The sequence below is a fragment of the Vulpes vulpes genome, chromosome 9 (genome assembly GCF_048418805.1).
Source record: "Vulpes vulpes isolate BD-2025 chromosome 9, VulVul3, whole genome shotgun sequence".
Classification (NCBI taxonomy): Eukaryota; Metazoa; Chordata; class Mammalia; order Carnivora; family Canidae; genus Vulpes; species Vulpes vulpes.
This window is the reverse complement of record NC_132788.1, coordinates 103,991,235-104,007,862: the sequence shown is the minus strand read 5'-3', so window position 1 is coordinate 104,007,862 and position 16,628 is coordinate 103,991,235. Positions and strand designations below refer to the sequence as shown.

Sequence of the window (16,628 nt, the reverse complement as noted above, 5' to 3'; positions counted from 1 at the left end):
GGGTGGGAGGTGGGGTGCGGGGAAGCACAGGGGATCCGGGGCTGGAGTCCAGTCTGGGAGGCCAGCTTCTAGAAAGGATGACTGCCTCCCCACCCCTCCCCCTCGTTCCTCCCCAGCCACGGAGGCCTGAGCTGGGTCTTAGACTAGCAAAGCACCCAGTTCACCCTGGAGGCATCTGATGAACCTTGATCTCTCTGGGAAACTCAGGGGAGAGGGGACCTCGACAGAGTGGGACAATGAGATCCCTCCCCCAAGGGAAAGAGAAGCCCGTGAGTTCACTAGACACAGCCAGAGGTCTGAGAATCCAAACCTTGAGGATTGGGATGACACCCCCACCCCCACCAGGTTCCTCTGTGAAGCCCTGCGATGGGCACCACCCTCGGGGATGAAACTTCTCCACCCCAGGCAGCCCCAAGACAGACTTTGATGGCGAGGATGAGATAAACAAGGCCCCCTTCTCTCTCAGAGCTTCTCCCCAAGTGGGGGCAGCAAGCACAGAGGTAAGCACGCAGATACCCCAAGAAACAACACCTGTGTCTGTGACAAGTGCTGTGCTTATAACTAAGCAGGGTCAAGTTGGAAACATGGGCCAGGTGTCAATTTGGGCCATCTGAGATGGAAGAGTTTCTCCCTCTCCTCCCACACCCCTTCCTGCCTCTGGAGAAGCTCCTTGGGATCCATGCCCTGGGGGTGAGGGTGGGGGGTTACAGCTTTATGCTGGAGTGAGCATCCCTTTTTTTTTTTTTTTTAAGATTTTATTTATTTACTTGAGAGAGAGCCCATGAGCATGACACAAGGCTCGATCCCAGGACCCCAGGATCATGACCTGGAACTGTGGGTGCTCAGATGATATAGAGGGGCTCCGGGGGCCCCTGACACAGGGTTAGACGCCTGAGTAGAATGGCTACGTCATGGGACACACATACTCACTATGCTTTCCAGTTGTTCTCCGAAAAAACCGTCTGCTTTACGGTCCCATTGGTAGCGCATGAGTTTTTCCACATTGATAATAAGCACACTTTTATAAAGATCGTGGTAAAAAATAAATAAATAAAAAATAAAAAATAAAAAGATCGTGGTAAAATACCACTAACATAGAACCTACCACTGTAACCACTGTTAAGTGTACAGGTCAGTGGCATTAAAAATAAATAAATAAATAAATAAATCTAAAAAAAAAAAGCACCACCTTCCATCTCCGGAGCACTTTTCATTTTGCACAACAGAGACTCTGTCCCCACGAAACACTAACTCCACCTCTCCGCCCCCAGCCCCTGGCTCCCACCATCTACTCTATGAATTTGATTCTTCTAGAAATCTCATAGGATTGGAATCGTACAGTATGTGTCCTTTTGTGTCTGGCTTATGTCACTGAGCACAATATCCTCAAGGCCCATCCACGTTGTAGCAGGTGTCAGGATGTCTTTCCTTTTTAACACAGAGAAATATTCCATTGTACGTCTGGCCCACATTCTGTTCATCTATTCATCCGTCAGTGGATACTTGGGGTGCTTCCACGTTTTGGCCACTGTGGATGCTGTGGCTATGATCATGCATGTGCACATGTCTCTTTGAGTTTCTTTCTTTCTTTCTTTCTTTCTTTCTTTCTTTCTTTCTTTCTTTCTTTCTTTCTTTCTTCTTTCTTTCTTTCTCTCTTTCTTTCTTTCTTTCTTTCTCTTTCTCTCTCTCTCTCTCTCTCTCTCTCTCTCTCTCTGTCTCTGTCTTTCTTCCTGCTTTCAATTCTTTGGGGTGGGATTGCTTGATCATATGATAATTCTTTAATTGTTTAATTTTTGGAGGAACTGCCATACTGTTTCCCACAGTGGATGCACCATTTTGTATTCCCACCAACAGTGCAGAAGGGTTCCAATTTCTTCACATCCTCACCAACACTTGTTACTTAACACCCAGCTTTTTAGGTTTTGTGAACGTGAGACAGTTATCTATTGCTGTTTAGTTACCCCCAGTCCTTGCAGCTGAAAACCACCAGCATTTATTGTCTCACACAATTTCTGAGGGTCAGGAATCTGAGAATGGCTACAATGAGTGGTTCAACAGTCTCCTTCCGCCACTGGCCCCAGCTACCACTGATATGTTTTTTTGTTGCTGTAGATTAGCTTACATTTTCTGGTATGTTGTATAAATGGAATCAGGCAGTGCATGGTGTGTGTGTGTGTGTGTGTGTGTGTGTCTTGTTCAGGAGGATGTGTTTGAGATGAGTCCCTGTTTTGAGTGTCTTGGCAGTTTGTTGCTTTTTATTGCTGAGGAGTATTCCATTGTAGGGTCTACTTTGGTTTGTGTAATCCATCCCTGTTGATGGACATTTGGAACGTTCTTAAAAGAGGGCAGAGTCCAGATCCCAGTGAAATGCAAGATGGGTTCAGAGTAGCCTTGAAGGGACCTTGCACTATAAAAGGTAGGAGGCAGGCATCTGGGTGGGTGGACATGACTCACTCTGAAGGGCACTGCTGGTGAGTGGGCAGGTGAGCAGCTGGGGGGACCAGGCTGCTGTCACGCGAGAAGGGGCTTACACAGGTGACACTCAGAAGACTTGAGGAGGAGGTGAGGGCTAGAATGATCCAAGCTGAAGGGCAGTGTCCTGAGGAAAGAGGAAGGGACACCCCTCCCAGGCTGGAGGGAGGGTTCCCTGAACCTCAGTTGTGAGCACAACTCCTGAGGTGAAAAAACCCAAACCCCTGCTTCCAGCCACACCTTAGTTAGGTCTATCCCCCCACCCATCATCCCTCCAGGACAGGTGCAACCAGGTGCCAAGTGCCAGCCCTTCTTGTCCTGGGCATGGAAGCCCCCCAGTTCCAGATGGGTAGAAGGCGCTGGTTCTTTGGGATGGGGTAGGGGGTGGTTAGGTCCAGAGAGAGGAGGAATCTGGGCAGAAAGCACTGTGTATGTGTAGGGTGGGCAGGGTTGGGGGCTGTAGTGGGTAGGTGGCCTAGCAATAAGCAGCGGTGCAGGACGGCACCTGGCATCCGTTGGCCAGTGCAAGGCAGCTGAGGATGGTGTCTCCACCTTCACACTTGCTCCTCCTCCATGCCACAGTCCCCTGTCTGGGCCCACCGCTGAGACCCCTGTAGGAGTTGGTAAAGTCACCAAAACGACGGGTCCCTTCCCCCGGCTGTGCTGGGCAGCCTCCGGTAGGTTGGTCTCTGCTCCTCCGTGCTTCAGTTTGACACCTTTCCACCCCACCCCACGCCCAATCCTGTAACAGCACCCACGCCCCCAAGCTGGGCTCTGACAGGAAGCCTTTGCTGACTTGACTTTGGTTTTTCATTTTTCTTCTTCTTCGTCTTCTCTTATTTTTAGATTTTATTTTTTTTGCAAGAAAGAGAGAGAGAGAGAAAGCCAGGGCAGGGGGCAGAGGAAGAAGCAGGCTCTACGCTGTGCAGGGAGCCGGATGCCCGGCTGGATCCCAGAACCCTGAGATCGTGACCTGAGCGGAAGGCAGACGCTCGACCGACTCAACCACCCAGGCGACCGACTTCGCTTTTGCATGTGACATAGGAGGGTGCGGAGAGTGGGGGTGCTCTGCCCTGCAAAAGGCGGGGTCACCTCTCCCAGTTCGGTCTTCCCCTCCCCATCCTTCCTTTCTTCTTGTGTTCCCCAAATCCGAGTCCACTCCTAAATTCCCAAGGCTGCATTCTCCCTGTACTGAGCCCCCCAAGTAGGGGTTTTCTGAGGTCTGGGAAAAGCCTTGGATGTGAGAGGCGCGGAGGCCCCCCGAGGACCCAGCGGGGGCCCAGCCTCCGCTGTCGCGAAGGCGAGGACGGGGACCGGGGACCCCGAGGGCCGGATTGGTTGATTGGGCACGAGGCACGGTGGTCCCGCCCCCCGGTTGCCAGGGCGCAGCCTATCCTCGCCCAGGCGGGCCTCGGGCGCCAGGTGGTTGGGGTGGGGGCCTGGGCAGGTGTGTGTGCCGGGAGGAAGGCGCTGGGCCCCGTCGAGCCCCCCAGGGCTTCCAGCCCCGGAGCCCCGGAGCCTGGGAGTCTGGGGCCCTCTGGCTCACGGCGGAGCAGCCGCCCCTCCTCCCGCCGCGCTCTCCCCGCCGCCCCCGGCGCGCTCCCGCCCGCCGCCTCCCGGGTCTGGATCGAGCGCGCGCGCCCCCGTCTCCCAGTCCGCGGCCGAGGGGCGGGCCCGGCTCCCCGCGCCACCGCCCGCAGCCCCCTCCCCTCGCCCGCCCGCGGCCGGCGGCAGCCCCGGCGCTCCCGCGCGGCCCCACCCCAGGCGACCCAGCGTGGACCGGCGGGCGGCGGGAGCCGGAGGTGAGCGCGGCGCGAGCAGGTGGAGCGGGCGGCGCCGACCCGGGCCCGGCGGGGGGAGGGGGACGGGCCCCGGACGCGGCTCTTTGTCTCCCCGAAGCTCCACGGCGGGCCGCGGGGCCGCTCCTCCTCCCGGCAGGTGCCCGCATCCTCGGGGAGGGCGGCGAAGGAACCCGGGCGTGCGCTCCCGTCCCCCTCAGCTGGAGCCTGCGGCACCCCCCTGTTCCCGAGGCTGGGGTCGCCCAAGGGGTGAGGGGTAGGGGCGTGGGGCTCGGGTCCCGAAAGGCAGCGGAGGCGGGCGGGCTGGAGCCGGCAGGGCCTCAGCTGTGGAGGCAGGCGGTGGGGGTGGCGCTAGGGGACAACCCTGGGCAGCTGGGCGGGTGAGTGGGTGGGAGGCAAGTGGACCGAGGCCGAGGTTTGGGCGCCTGCGGGTGGGCAGCGAGGTGCCAGGACCCGGATCCCTGCAGGAGCGCAGCAGTGCAGGGGCTGGGATGCTGATCCGTCTGTCTCCTCATCAGGTGCGGGATGGACAAGAGGGACAAGGGCAGGGCAGCGGCCGCCTCGCGGACCACGGCTCCTCGCCCTGCCGGCCTTCCGACCCCCAGGCCCCCAGGGTCTCCTCGACCCCCTCCCCCAGTAACCAGCGCGGCCCTCCGAGTTCTGGGAGCCGCGGGAGCTGCCGGGCGAGGGCCCCTGGCCGAGCGAGCAGGGGGTATCCGGGCACCCGCTCTCCCAGAGGCTGGTCCCCGGGGAGGACCAACGCGGAGCGCTGGGACAGGCCCCCGGAGTCCAGGTACCCCACCCTCTTTCCTCCATTCAGACCTCATCTTCCTGCCCCCCTTCTTTCTGAGGCTCCAGCCTCCCCTTCCTTTCTGGGGGCACCGCCTTAACTTGGTCTTCTCCCCGCAGCCTCCAGGCCCCCGGCTGCTGGGAGAGGGGAGCGGGCCCCTGCCAAGACCCCAGCCCCGGGCTCTATCTCTAGCCCGGGACGTGCCAGCGGGACCAGCAGGTAAAATGCCTCCCCAGTCCCTTTGGCAAGGGTTAGTGTCCCTATCTGCAAACTTAATTTTACGCATGAATTGGGGAGTGGGGGCATTTGCAGGTCACTGGGCGCACTTTGAGTGAAAGCTCTTATTGGTCTGCAGAGGGGGCATAAATGGGAAAATGTGGACTTGCGAGAAAACAAGGAGCTCTGTCCTGAGGGTGGCCTCTCCCGTCCCTAGGCTAGGCTCTCTTGCCCAGAAGGGGCCTCGGCCCCCAGCTGAGGAACCTGTGGCCAGAGGAAGAGCTCCAGAAACACCCAGAAGAAGCGCGCTGAGCGCCGGGGCACGGAGAGGTACGTGGCCTGGGGAGGAGGCCTGGGCATTGAAGGGGACCAGCCGGAAGTATCTGTGACCCTCTGGCCTTCTGCTTTGTCCCCAGACTCCTCCGGGCCCTCCCCAGGCGCCCCTTCCCCAGCCACTTCTCGTCGGTCCCGAGCTGCAGGTGCTGAAGTGGGTGTCGCTCGGGCAGCTCCGAGTGCCCGGCCGCGGCCTCCCACCGAGGCCCCCAAGAAATCCGTGAGCAGCCCCCCGCAGCATGGTCCCGCAGAACCGAGTCCCGCCACCAGGAGGCGACCCAGCGCCGGCGGAGGCCTCCAGAGGCCAACCTCGCGCCCCTCGGGCTCCAGCGCCACTCCCCAGTCCTCCCCCGCCCGCCCCGGGGCCTCGCCCCGCCCCGGGACCTCGCCAAGTGGGACACCCCGGGCTCTGGGGCATCCCTCGCAGCCCAAGTCGAAAGGGCTGCAGGCTCTGCGCCCTCCCCAGTCCACACCCGCGAAGAAAGGCGCAACCCCAGTGCAGGGCTTTTCTCCTCCTTTAGCCACACCCTCTCCTCCGGGTTTGACCCAAACCCCCCAACTGGCACCGCCTCCGCAAATCACAGGGACTCCCCTGCCTGGCACGCTCCCTCCCTCTCCACCGACCACGCCCCCTTCCCAGTCCCTAACCGGCCCTCTGGCCACACCCCTTCCACTAGCCCCTCCTCCCTCTGCTCCCCTCCCTCCGCAGGCCCTCCCCTCTCCGCCGGCCACGCCCCCTTCGCAAGCCCCACCCCCACCCCTGGGTGGCTCCTTTCTGGAGGCGTCCACCTCTCCCACGACCACTATTAAGGCCTCATTCTCTCCATCATTGTCACCCCCTCTGCAGAGTATGCCCCCAACCCAGGCTTCTCCAACTTTGCCCCCTCTTCTGGCTCGCTCCTCTCCCTTGGCCACACCTTCTTGGTCGGCTCCTGGACCGCCAGCCACGGCCCCTCTACCAGCCTCTTCTGCTCAAGCAACATGTCTGCTGACCCCACCCTCCCCCCAAGCCACAGCCCCTCTGCCGGGTCTTTCCACTTTGCCTGCTACCCCTCCACGGGCCAGTCCTTCCTTATCCCCGCCCTCTCTTCAGGCCACGCCCTGTACAGTGACCACGCCCCCCGCGCTGGACACTTCTCCGGCCGCATACCCTCCTCAAGCCTCTCCCTGTCCTCTGACCACCCTCTCTGTGCAGGGTCCTCCTCCCCTGTGCTCTCCATATTCCTTGGCCTCACCATCTCTGCAGCCTGCACCCTCTCTCCTGCCCGTGCCCCCTCCGCAGACCCCACCTCCTCTGGCCGCACACTGTCTGCAGGCCACGCCCTCTCCGCCCGGGCTCCCTACACAGGCCCCACCTTCTCTGGCCTCATCACCTCTGCGAGTCCCAACCTCTCCCCTAACCATGCCTCCCCAGCAAACTCCAGTTTCTCCTGCCACAGCCCCTCTGCCGGCCATTCCCTCTCAGAGCGTGCTCCCACCACCTCTGCAAACCCCTCTCTCTCCTGTTTCACTCCCTCTGCAGAACCTTTGCTCTCCCTTGGCCACGCCCCTTCCCCAGGCTCCACCTTCCCTGGCTTTGCCTCCTCTTCAGGCCCCTCCCTCTCCCCCTGCCTCACCGCCTCCGCGAGCCCCTCCCTCTCCCCTGGCCACATCCCCTCCTCGGGCCCCTCCCTCTCCCCTGGCCACACCCTCCCCGCGGGCCCCTCCCTCCCCCGTGGCCACACCCTCCCCGCGGGCCCCTCCCTCCCCCGTGGCCACACCCTCCCCGCGGGCCCCTCCCTCTCCCCTGGCCACACCCCCTCCACGGTCCCCTCCCTCTCCCCTGGCCACACCTTCCCCGCAGGCTCCACCTTCCCTGGTCTTGCCTCCTCTGCCCAGCTCTACTCTCCCCCTGCAGGCTCCTCCCTCCCCCCTGGCCACGCCCCCTCAGGCTCCACCTTCCCTGGCCTTGCCTCCTCTGCAGGCCCTGCCCTCTCCCCTGGCCACGCCCCCTCCCCAGGCTCCACCTTCCCTGGCCCTGCCCCCTCTGCAAGCCCCTCCCTCTCCCCCGGACTCCCCCCCTCTGCAAGCCCCACGCCGCCCCCCGACCCCAGGCCCGGATGCCCCCATCCCGGGCCCACGGCTGACCCTGGCGCTGGCCCCGGCTCCGCCGCCACCGCCCTCGCGCAGCCCGTCCAGCACGCTGAGCGGCCCGGATCTGGCGGGCCACAGCAGCAGCGCCACCAGCACGCCGGAGGAGCTGCGTGGCTACGACAGTGGGCCCGAGGGCGGCGCCGCGGCCTCTCCGCCCCCCGACGCGGAGCTCGCCGCCTGCCACCCGGCCTCCTGGAGCCGAGGTCCCGCTCCGCCGCTGCCCCCCCGCAGCACCCCAGGTAAGCAGCCCCTCGACCCCGCCGAGCTGTGGGAGGAGCGAGGTCGGGAGATGGCAGGGGCGGGTGGGAGGCGAGGCTTCCCAGCTTGGGGGGGGACGGGCCAGTCGGGTCTGGGGCGGAGCTGAGGGAAGGGGCGGGGCCTCGTGGCGGGAGCGGCGCTTCGCGTGGTTAGGCCCAGCCTGGCGTCTCTCCCCGCAGGAGCGCCGCTGCCTTGGCCTCCTGCCGCCGGGTCGGGCTCCGCTGACGGCCTCTGCACCATCTACGAGGCTGAGGGTCCCGAGTCGGCGACCCCCGCCCCGGGCGCGCTGGATCCGGAGCCCGGGCCCGGCGCGGGTAGTGGGAAGGTGGCGGCTGGAGTAGGGGCGGGGGCGACCTCGCGTGGAGCGAAGCCGGGGCGCCTGGGCGAGCTGCCGCTGGGGGCGCTGCAAGCGAGCGTCGTGCAGCACCTGCTGAGCCGGACGCTGCTGCTAGCTGCGGCCGAGGGTGCTGCAGGCGGCGGCGGCGGCCCAGGGGGCGCGGGGGCTGGCGGCGTCGCGGGGGGCGCCCGTACTGCGCTCAGCGACGCCGAACTGGGCCGCTGGGCTGAACTGTTGTCTCCCCTGGACGAGTCCCGCGCCAGCATCACCTCGGTCACCAGCTTCTCCCCGGACGACGTGGCTTCCCCGCAGGGTGACTGGACGGTGGTGGAGGTGGAGACCTTCCACTGAGCCAGACCCTTAGCCCCGCCCACCACACCCCTTCCCCCCTTAGGACCCGCCCCCCGGTTCCGCCTCTCTGTCTTAGACTGCCTGCCTGCCCTCCTCCAGGCGTCTGGCTGGACCGAGCCCCCTGGAGGCTTAGATTTGGGGACCCACCCTCGTCTCTGGCCAAGGTCTTCCCCTCGAGCCCCCCCCTTTGGCCTGGACGCGCTCCCTCCCCCCTCGAGCTCCGCCCCCTCCCCGGCCCGGGCCCCGCCCCGGGTCCTGTGTGTGGTCTACCGTGCGCTGCCCGAGTTTGCAATAAAGCCGGGACACTGCACCTGTGCGCCTTAGCGTCGCAGTCGCCGAGGGGTCCACCGCGGGGTGGCGGGAGGGCTGGGGCCAGCCGGCGCTCGCGGCTCTGGCTGAAGGCCTCTCGCACACAACGCAGCGATGCCTTTTCCCTACTAAGGATAATGGGCGCGTGAGGCGGGGCTGGGCTGGGACCTGGTGCTGCCGAGTCCCCGCGGGCCGGCGCGGCGGCCCCACGCACGTGCGGGAACGTGGGCTTTTCCCTTTGTGACTTACGGCGGAAACGCCAGGCGCAGGAGCGGCCCAGGGGTAGTGCGCGGCTCCGTGGATGAGTTGATGCGTGCCCGGCCGGCGTGGTTGAACGACCCAGAAATCTTCTACACTCCCCGAAGGGAGCCGGCACCTCTTGCGGGGAGGGGGGCGAAACGAGTGGGAAGGGCTCGCTCAGGTCCAGGGCCGGGGCAGGGCGACCCTTCCTGCGGCCCCTCCTCACAGTGCGCGCCCCCCTTTCCCTGCACACCCAGAGTGCGCAAGGGCCGGGCCGGGCCGCTGAGGACCTGAGGGCGATCTCGGCTCCCTCCTGCGCCCTCCCAACCCAGCCTGGGTTCAGTGCGCTTCGTTCACTGGGGGGGACTCCAGTGCAGAAGGTAGGTCTACAGTTGGGCCCAGGAAGACCTGGTGAAGGGTACAGGGTCCTCCAGCTGAGGCCTCACCAAGAATTCTGTGTGTGTGTGTGTCTCCCGAGGTTAGGTCCTCACATTGCTCCTCCCTCTCCATCCAGGTGGCCTCACCAAGCCCTTTGTGCCTCCCAAGCCATGGGCCTCACCCCTCCCTCCATCTCCGGTTGCCCTCCTCAAGCCCCTCCAGCCAGGCATCCTCGCCTGTGCCCACAGCAGGAGACTTCAGCAAAGCCAGTCTGTCCTATTAGAATTCCTTGTCCTTCCTCTCCCCCCCCCCCCCCGGGTCACCCTGACCCTGGACCCTTCTAGCCCCACCCTGGCCCTTCTCAAGTGTCTGCTGCCAAAAATGCAACCCCGGGGCCTTTCCTCCCTGAGGGTCTCCTGCTTCACAGTAAGAACGACCACAGGAGCCAGGTTGGAACTACAAACAGGGCAGGTAAAAGCACAGAGCGGCGGACCTCAGCCCTGTCTCTGCCCCTAGACCCAGACCCTGTAGTCCGCCCTATAACCTCGTTCCTGTCAGACCAAGTCCTGCCTGTCCTCACCCCCGATGTTAGCCTAGAGTCCGAGGAGAAAATCAACCTTCTCCAAGTGGGATGGTGCAACCTACCCCTGGGGCCAATGTGTATGGAGTTGGGGGGGGGGGGGAACTAGATCCTCTTTCTAGCTGGGCCCTGCAAGGAGCCAGGTGTCCTTGTTTTCAGATGCTAGGGGCTGAGTCCTGACCTGCTGGGCAGCCGGGGCATCCAGACCAGCCCCTGAGATGGAGGAGAGCAGAACCTTGGACATTTCCCCCAGGGCCCTGCCCCATTCTGGGGAACAGCTGGTGTAGAATTACCCTGTGGGAGCAGGACAGATAGCAACGGTTGGGGGTCTCAGTGTTAAAACTGTATGTTGAGAATGGTGTGGGGACACCTCAGTATGGGGTGATGGGTCAGTGCATGAGGCTTGGCCATCCTGGTGTGTAACCAGTGTCACACCTTGCTGCTTGGCAGGTGTCAGGCCATTGTGGGTGGGGGCACTTTGGGTAGACAAGGCAGGGCCTGGCCAGCATCTGCCTGAACCCAATTAAGATTCTCCCCCTGGGAAGCCCTCCTTTCTCCCTGCCACTGCCCCCCCTACTCTGCCTCAACTCCATGAGGAACCCCACAAAGGTTTCCACCTCTATGGGCCTCCTTCCCCCAGAAGAGCCCATACTCACTGTCCCTCCTGCCCAGCTGTTTGGGTTCCACCCTGGCCACCTGACTGACTCCCCAACACTGTGATCTGTCTGATGGTGCCCCCTCTGCCACCTGAGCCCTCCATGGCTCCCCAGTGCCCTCAGTTCAGAGCACAAATTCTGCCTCCTGAGAAGCCGATTCTCAGTCTGGCCACGTCCACTCTCTCCTGTTCCTTCTTCAATGGCATCATGTGCCTCCTGCTGACCTTGCTTTTTGCTTTTGCCTTTGGAGATGACTCCACCTTCCACCTCACCTTCCAGGAAGCCTTCCTTGATTCTTTTGGGCACTTACCCCACTAGTAGGCAGGCTCAGCCCGCAGCTCCACCCCATTGTTTGTCTCCACTACCCTGGGGACCCCTCAGGGCCAGGCACAGGGCAGAGCACCCCAAAGGCCTCGGGAAGTGTGTGCTGAATGAACAGCAACCAGATCTCATATCTTCCTGGAGCCCTGGGACCCCACATTCTCTGTGTCTCTCAGGGGAGGCACAAGCTAAATTGCCCAGGTGGAAAATCATGCCTCCCACCCAATACCTCCCCACTCTCACCTTCTCCAGAGCCACCCTTTTGAAAATTGGCAACCAAAGGGTCCAGCTGTCAGTCTGACATCCGAAGTCCTCTGTGACCTGTCCCCCAAGACTGTCTCCCCCAAGCCCCAACATTTGTTCACATCAAACCAGCCAGTGCCCTTTTTCTCCCATGCTACCCCTTTCCCCCAACCTGGGCAGTCTCTTTGGTATCCCTGAGGGCCTGCTGGGCCCTCTACCTCTGATTTTCTTAGACTGTGGAAGCTCCCACAGGCAAGGACAATCTGTTCCCCCTTTGGGCTGCTTTTCGGGACAAGGACCTTGGGACTCAGAGCAGCTTGCAGTTCCCCCAGGCCTGTTGTACCCTTGTCTGTGACTGTGTAAATACACTTTATTTTCCATCTTTCCCGCCTGGGCGACATGTGGAGTGTGAACAGGCAGTGTGCAAAATGGTGGTGGGCAGTGTGGGGGGCACATGGGAGAGCCCCTCCGATGCCCACCCTGGTCCCCAGGCTTTGTAACACTGAGGGGTGGGCGACCGGAAAGGGTAACTGAGCATGGATCCCCACCCCAGGAAGCGCCAGGGAGATTGCTTTTGACGCTGCTCCAGGCTCCAGGAGCACCGACAGGGTCAGGCCCAAGGGTCACAAGGCCCTGGGGGCAAGGGGCTGGGGGCATCGTTGGACTTTGGCACCGTTCTCAGCTCTGCCTCTGCAGAGACCACGGGACCACCATGAGCAGCCGAGGGGAGGTAACTCCACTGGGAAGGCTCCTCCCCTGAGGCCTGGCCTTGGCCAGAGGGTGGGGCTGGGGACACCGGGAAGGGAGAGACAAGGAGGCTGGGGACCCCTTAGAGAGCAGGCTAGCTTGGGTGGGGGAGCCCCTCCATCATTGGCCAAGACAAGGTGATGGGAGTGTCTCACGAAGGAAGATGTAGGGTGCTGGGTAGAGGGGGTCTCTTCACTTCCTTGCAGCTGCTCTGGCCCCCAAGAAGCAGGGACAGACTGCCCAGGCCTGGGCCGGTTCCCGCTGTCCACTCACACCCCAGGTGGCCCTGCATACAGTAGGGGGGACTTTGGTTTCTGCTGCAGGGGCCATGATGCCTGCACCAGGCAGGAAAGCCCAGCCTGGCCATCTGTGCCCAGCCACCAAGGGTCCCCAGGGACATCGTGGGGGTGGTAACGTCTAGCCCAGAGCTGCCCCTTCTTCCTTAGGCCTCCTTTAGCTCCTGAGCCCTTCCCAGCAGGGCCACCCTTGTCCCAGAAGGGGGACTGCTGGGAGGAGGAGCTTTCTGCTCATCCAGTCCTGGGACCTCTGGGTCGTCCCCTGCCCTGGCTGTTAAGAGGGGCAGACCCTCCAGGGAACCTGGCCCGGAGGGGTACAGACCAAGATGGGTAAACACTGCTGGGGAGAGTGGGCCTGCCGGGGGACCCTGAGGATCCTCAGACCGCTGCCCTATCCTCTGCGCCCCGCTGCTCTGGGCCTAGCCCTCGGGTGGGCGGGACCGCGGAGGGCGTGGAGTTCATCAGGGGCGGCCACCTGCGGAGGAGTGAGCGGTGGCCGGTGGCCCGTGGCCCCTGCCTCCGGCACGCCGGGCTCGGCCTCAGTTGTCCAGGCCCTGGCTATAGGGCGCGGCCAGCTCGTCGGCGTCGCTGTCTGAGCTGCCCTCGCTGTCCTTGGCCGGCCGCTCCAGACGGCGAAAGAAGCGGGCGTCGCGCGGCGACAGCGGGTAGAGCGCGTCCTGCAGCGCCGCGCCCACGCCCACGCCCACACCGAGCAGCTCCTCGTCCGACGACGGCAGCGAGTCCTCATCCAGGTGCCGCGCCAGGCCCAGCCCGTCGAAGGCAAGCGGGTCCTCGAAGGGCGGCGGGCCCTTCAACAGCCGCACCTGGGGCGGGGAACCGGCGCGCTGAAGGCGTGCGCCGCCGCCCCTCGGACGCGGACCCCGGCCGCCCGGCCGCTCCTCCCCGCCCGCTCTCCCTCGGGGAGGACACTGCGGGCCCTGCGCCCCTCCCGCGCCCGCCGGGGCGGCCCTGCGCTCACCTCGGCCTTCAGCTCCTCGATCTGGTCCTTGAGCTCGCGGATGTACTGCGACGAGTCCGAGTGGTTCAGTTGGCCCTGGATGCGGCCCTCCTCCCTCTGCGGGGCGGGCCAGGTCACGGGGGGTCAGGGCAGGGCCCGCCCCGGGGCCCGTCCCCCGCCCCGGCCCCGCCGCTCACCTGGATCTCCAGCTCGGCGATGCGCTGCCGCATCTCGGCCACCGCAGCCATGCTGTCCGCCTCCCGCAGGCGCACGGCCATCACCTCCTCCTTGCTCTGGGGGCAGAGGGGGCGAGGGCGGGTCAAGGGGCGCGGCGGGGCGAGGGCCGGGCCGGGGCGGCGGGCGGGGGCGCACCTTGCACTCGGCCTCGGCCTGCTTGCGGCGGCTTTCGCTGAGCTGCGTCTGCAACCCCTTGTTCTGCGCCGCCAGGTACTGCAGCTTCTCCTGCAGCGCCGCGCGCTCGGCCTCCACGCGGTTCAGTAGGTTGCGGTGGATGTGGTCCTGGGGGCGAGCGTGGCGGGGAAGGGGGGGCAGGGGTCACGGGCTAGCCACCGCCCCGGCCGCCGGCACCCCCACCCCACCTCACCCCGGAGAGGGCGCGGGCGCTCCGGCCCACCTGCGTCTCGAGTTCCACCACGCGCTGCCGCAGCTCGCGACCCTCGGCCAGAGCCTGGGCCTCGCGCAGACGGACACTCATCAGCTCGTCCTGCAGCTCGCCCAGGACCAACTTCCGGGGGGACTCCTTCCAGCGGCCCCCGCGGGACAGGTGGGCCTGGAGGCAGAGGCGGGCGGTCCGTCTTAGCCCCGAGGGTGGCCAGGGCCGCCTCAGTGTGCATCCGGGCTAGGGCCCTCACCTGCCAGGTGTCGGAGAGCTCCTGCAGCTGCAGCTTCAGCTCCCGCGCGGAGGCCACGGCCTCGCCCTCCCGCACCTTGAGTGCCTTCAGCTCCTCCTGCAGCCGGGCCACGTTGTTCTCGTCGGGCAGCGAGCTGTTCCTCTGGGGGGAGGAGAGGTGGTCAGAGCCCCGCGGAGGCAGCCCTGGCTGCAGGATCAAGACACGCCCCCGGGGATCCCTGGGTGGCGCAGCGGTTTGGCGCCTGCCTTTGGCCCAGGGCGCGATCCTGGAGACCCGGGATCGAATCCCACGTCGGGCTCCCGATGCATGGAGCCTGCTTCTCCCTCTGCCTGTGTCTCTGCCTCTCTCTCTCTCTCTCTCTGTATGACTCTCATAAATAAATAATAATAAAAAAAATTTAAAAAAAATTTATAAAAAAAAAAAAAAAAAGACACGCCCCCGATGGCGCAACAGTTCCTCTGAGCTCCACCGCGGGCAGCCCCGCCCAGAGAGGGTGCCCCGGGACCCCAGGATACACTGGGCAGGTGGCCTATGCGGAGCAGACCCCACCCATGTGGCCCTGGGGACAGATCCTCAGAAATTCTGCCTGCAAAATGGGTGTAAAGAAGGGCACCTGCTCTCACTAGACTGTCTCAGGGTGACCCCCTAATGTGAGTGTCCTCCTGAAATGTTACTGCTAATTACACCAGGCAGACCGGGCAAGGACAGGTGCTTCCCCACCTGGGGATCTGAGGTCTGTCCCCTGGGACCCATGATCAGACCTGGGACCCGCCTCAGCAGCAGCTGAGAGGGCTGCAGCTCCTTGTCCCTGCTCCTCACCACCCCCAGATCAGTCTAGGCAGCCCCTATCCCTGAAACAGGTGGAGGGCCAGCTTAGGCTGGGGCCCAGCGTTCCAAGGGCCCAGTGATGAAGGATTTGTGCTCCAGTCTCTTGGATCAAAATTCAGCTTGCTGCTGGAAGTCCCCACTGACCCCTAGGTTTGAGTCTAGGGGGTGGGGGTGAGGGTGGGGCTGGCAAGATCTCCTGGTGGACATTTCCCTCTGATGTGGAGGGAGGTGGGAGGGAAGCCCAGCTCTGGGCCGGCTGATGGGGACTGAGAAGCCCATGGATGGGGCAGAGACACCCCACCTGGAAGGACACCTAAAATAGTGCCAACTTGAGGGAGGCGGGGCCTGGCTCCTGCCTTGTGTGAATGGGTCCTGCTGCCCTCTGCTGGCTGGGCACCTCTCTTTCCAGTGGCTTTGTGGGAGCTGAGTCCATATGGAGTTAGGTGACAGCAGTTGAGAAGGGCCCAGGCAGTTTGGGGCCCCTTTCAGGGCAGCAGGCAGGAGAGGGTGGTGTCAGACCACCCCCTGGGTGGTATCGCCATGGGGGTGGGGAAGAGGAGAGCTTTGGCCTCCCTCCCACCTCCATCCTGGTGCCCAGGGCCTGTGGGAGACACAGACAGGTGGGACCGTCTGTCCATGAAGCCCATGAAAGCCACCGCACTGCTGGCCCTGGGCCTGATGCCCAAAGGCAGGCATGCCCCTTGAGGAGTTGATCTGCTTTGTGTGCCCTGACATGTGTGTACACCTCCGGGGCTTGGGAAGGTCTGGGGTGAGGGGCCAACTTCCCACAGGCCCAGAACCTTGTGTGGTGACCATGGCGGAGGAAGTGGGGAGCCAGTGGGTTAGGGAAGTTCCCCAGGTTCCTCGGGGACTGCCAGGGCGGGGGTGGGGGATGGAGGGCTGGCGTCTGACAACCCCTGCTGGTTGGCCTGGTCACCTCTTCTTGACAGGGCCTGGTCGCATGCTTCCCAAAGTGCACCCAATACCTTCACTTCCCCTTCTCTGTGGTTCCCTGAACACCTGCCCGCTTGCCCGCCCAGTCGCACCTTCTCCATGTCTAGAACCTTGTCCTGCATCTCCCGAAGGGCCCCCAGCGTCTCGGTCTCCCGCAGCCTCGACTGCTCCAGCTCAGTCTCCAGGTGGGCCACAAAGTCCTCAGTGAGGCGCGGGTTGTCCTGGGGGCAGGCAGAGGGCTGTGTTGGGCCCCAGGCTGCAGCTGGAGGGCAGAAAGCCTTCCTGCCAGCTGGCTGTAGGCCCAGGCCTTGGCACCCCTGCCTCCTCAAAGCCACTGGGCTGGCAGAGGGGCTCAGGCTGTGGGTAGAGATGGGGTGGGGGTGAGCAGAAACCCTGGATTCCCATCCTGTGCCTTCTGCCCATGTGGAGAGAAAGCTGAACACCATCATGGGGGTTCTGATGCTCTGTGCCTAGGGGTGTAGCTGTCCTGGCTTAGCCTCTTTCCTGGGAAAGCCACAAGGAGGGGACCTTCTGAAGGGGTCTTTCCATGGCCTCAG

At 63.5% G+C, this 16,628-nt stretch overlaps 2 protein-coding genes across 3 annotated transcripts in view; one reads left to right on the top strand and one right to left on the bottom strand.

Moving 5' to 3' along the window:
- The first annotated feature begins 4,280 nt into the window (after positions 1-4,280).
- PRR36 (proline rich 36) lies at positions 4,281-8,999 on the top strand. Its single transcript, XM_072721561.1, has 6 exons — positions 4,281-4,520; positions 4,790-5,064; positions 5,181-5,280; positions 5,495-5,607; positions 5,694-7,982; positions 8,181-8,999. Exons 2-6 carry the CDS (start codon positions 4,797-4,799, stop codon positions 8,687-8,689), a joined length of 3,279 nt encoding a protein of 1,092 aa, XP_072577662.1. The 5' UTR covers positions 4,281-4,520; positions 4,790-4,796; the 3' UTR covers positions 8,690-8,999.
- Positions 9,000-11,766: 2,767 nt separating this feature from the next.
- The window catches only part of EVI5L (ecotropic viral integration site 5 like), a 30,338-nt gene continuing 25,476 nt past the window's right edge, over positions 11,767-16,628 (bottom strand). For both annotated transcript variants that reach the window (XM_072721559.1, XM_072721560.1), the window contains 7 exons: positions 16,164-16,292; positions 14,290-14,430; positions 14,052-14,207; positions 13,790-13,936; positions 13,615-13,710; positions 13,439-13,534; positions 11,767-13,283 (listed from right to left, as the gene is read on the bottom strand). In XM_072721559.1, the coding sequence (XP_072577660.1) occupies positions 12,999-13,283; positions 13,439-13,534; positions 13,615-13,710; positions 13,790-13,936; positions 14,052-14,207; positions 14,290-14,430; positions 16,164-16,292 (1,050 nt within the window). In that variant the 3' untranslated portion in view covers positions 11,767-12,998. The remainder of the gene's footprint in view (positions 13,284-13,438; positions 13,535-13,614; positions 13,711-13,789; positions 13,937-14,051; positions 14,208-14,289; positions 14,431-16,163; positions 16,293-16,628) is intronic.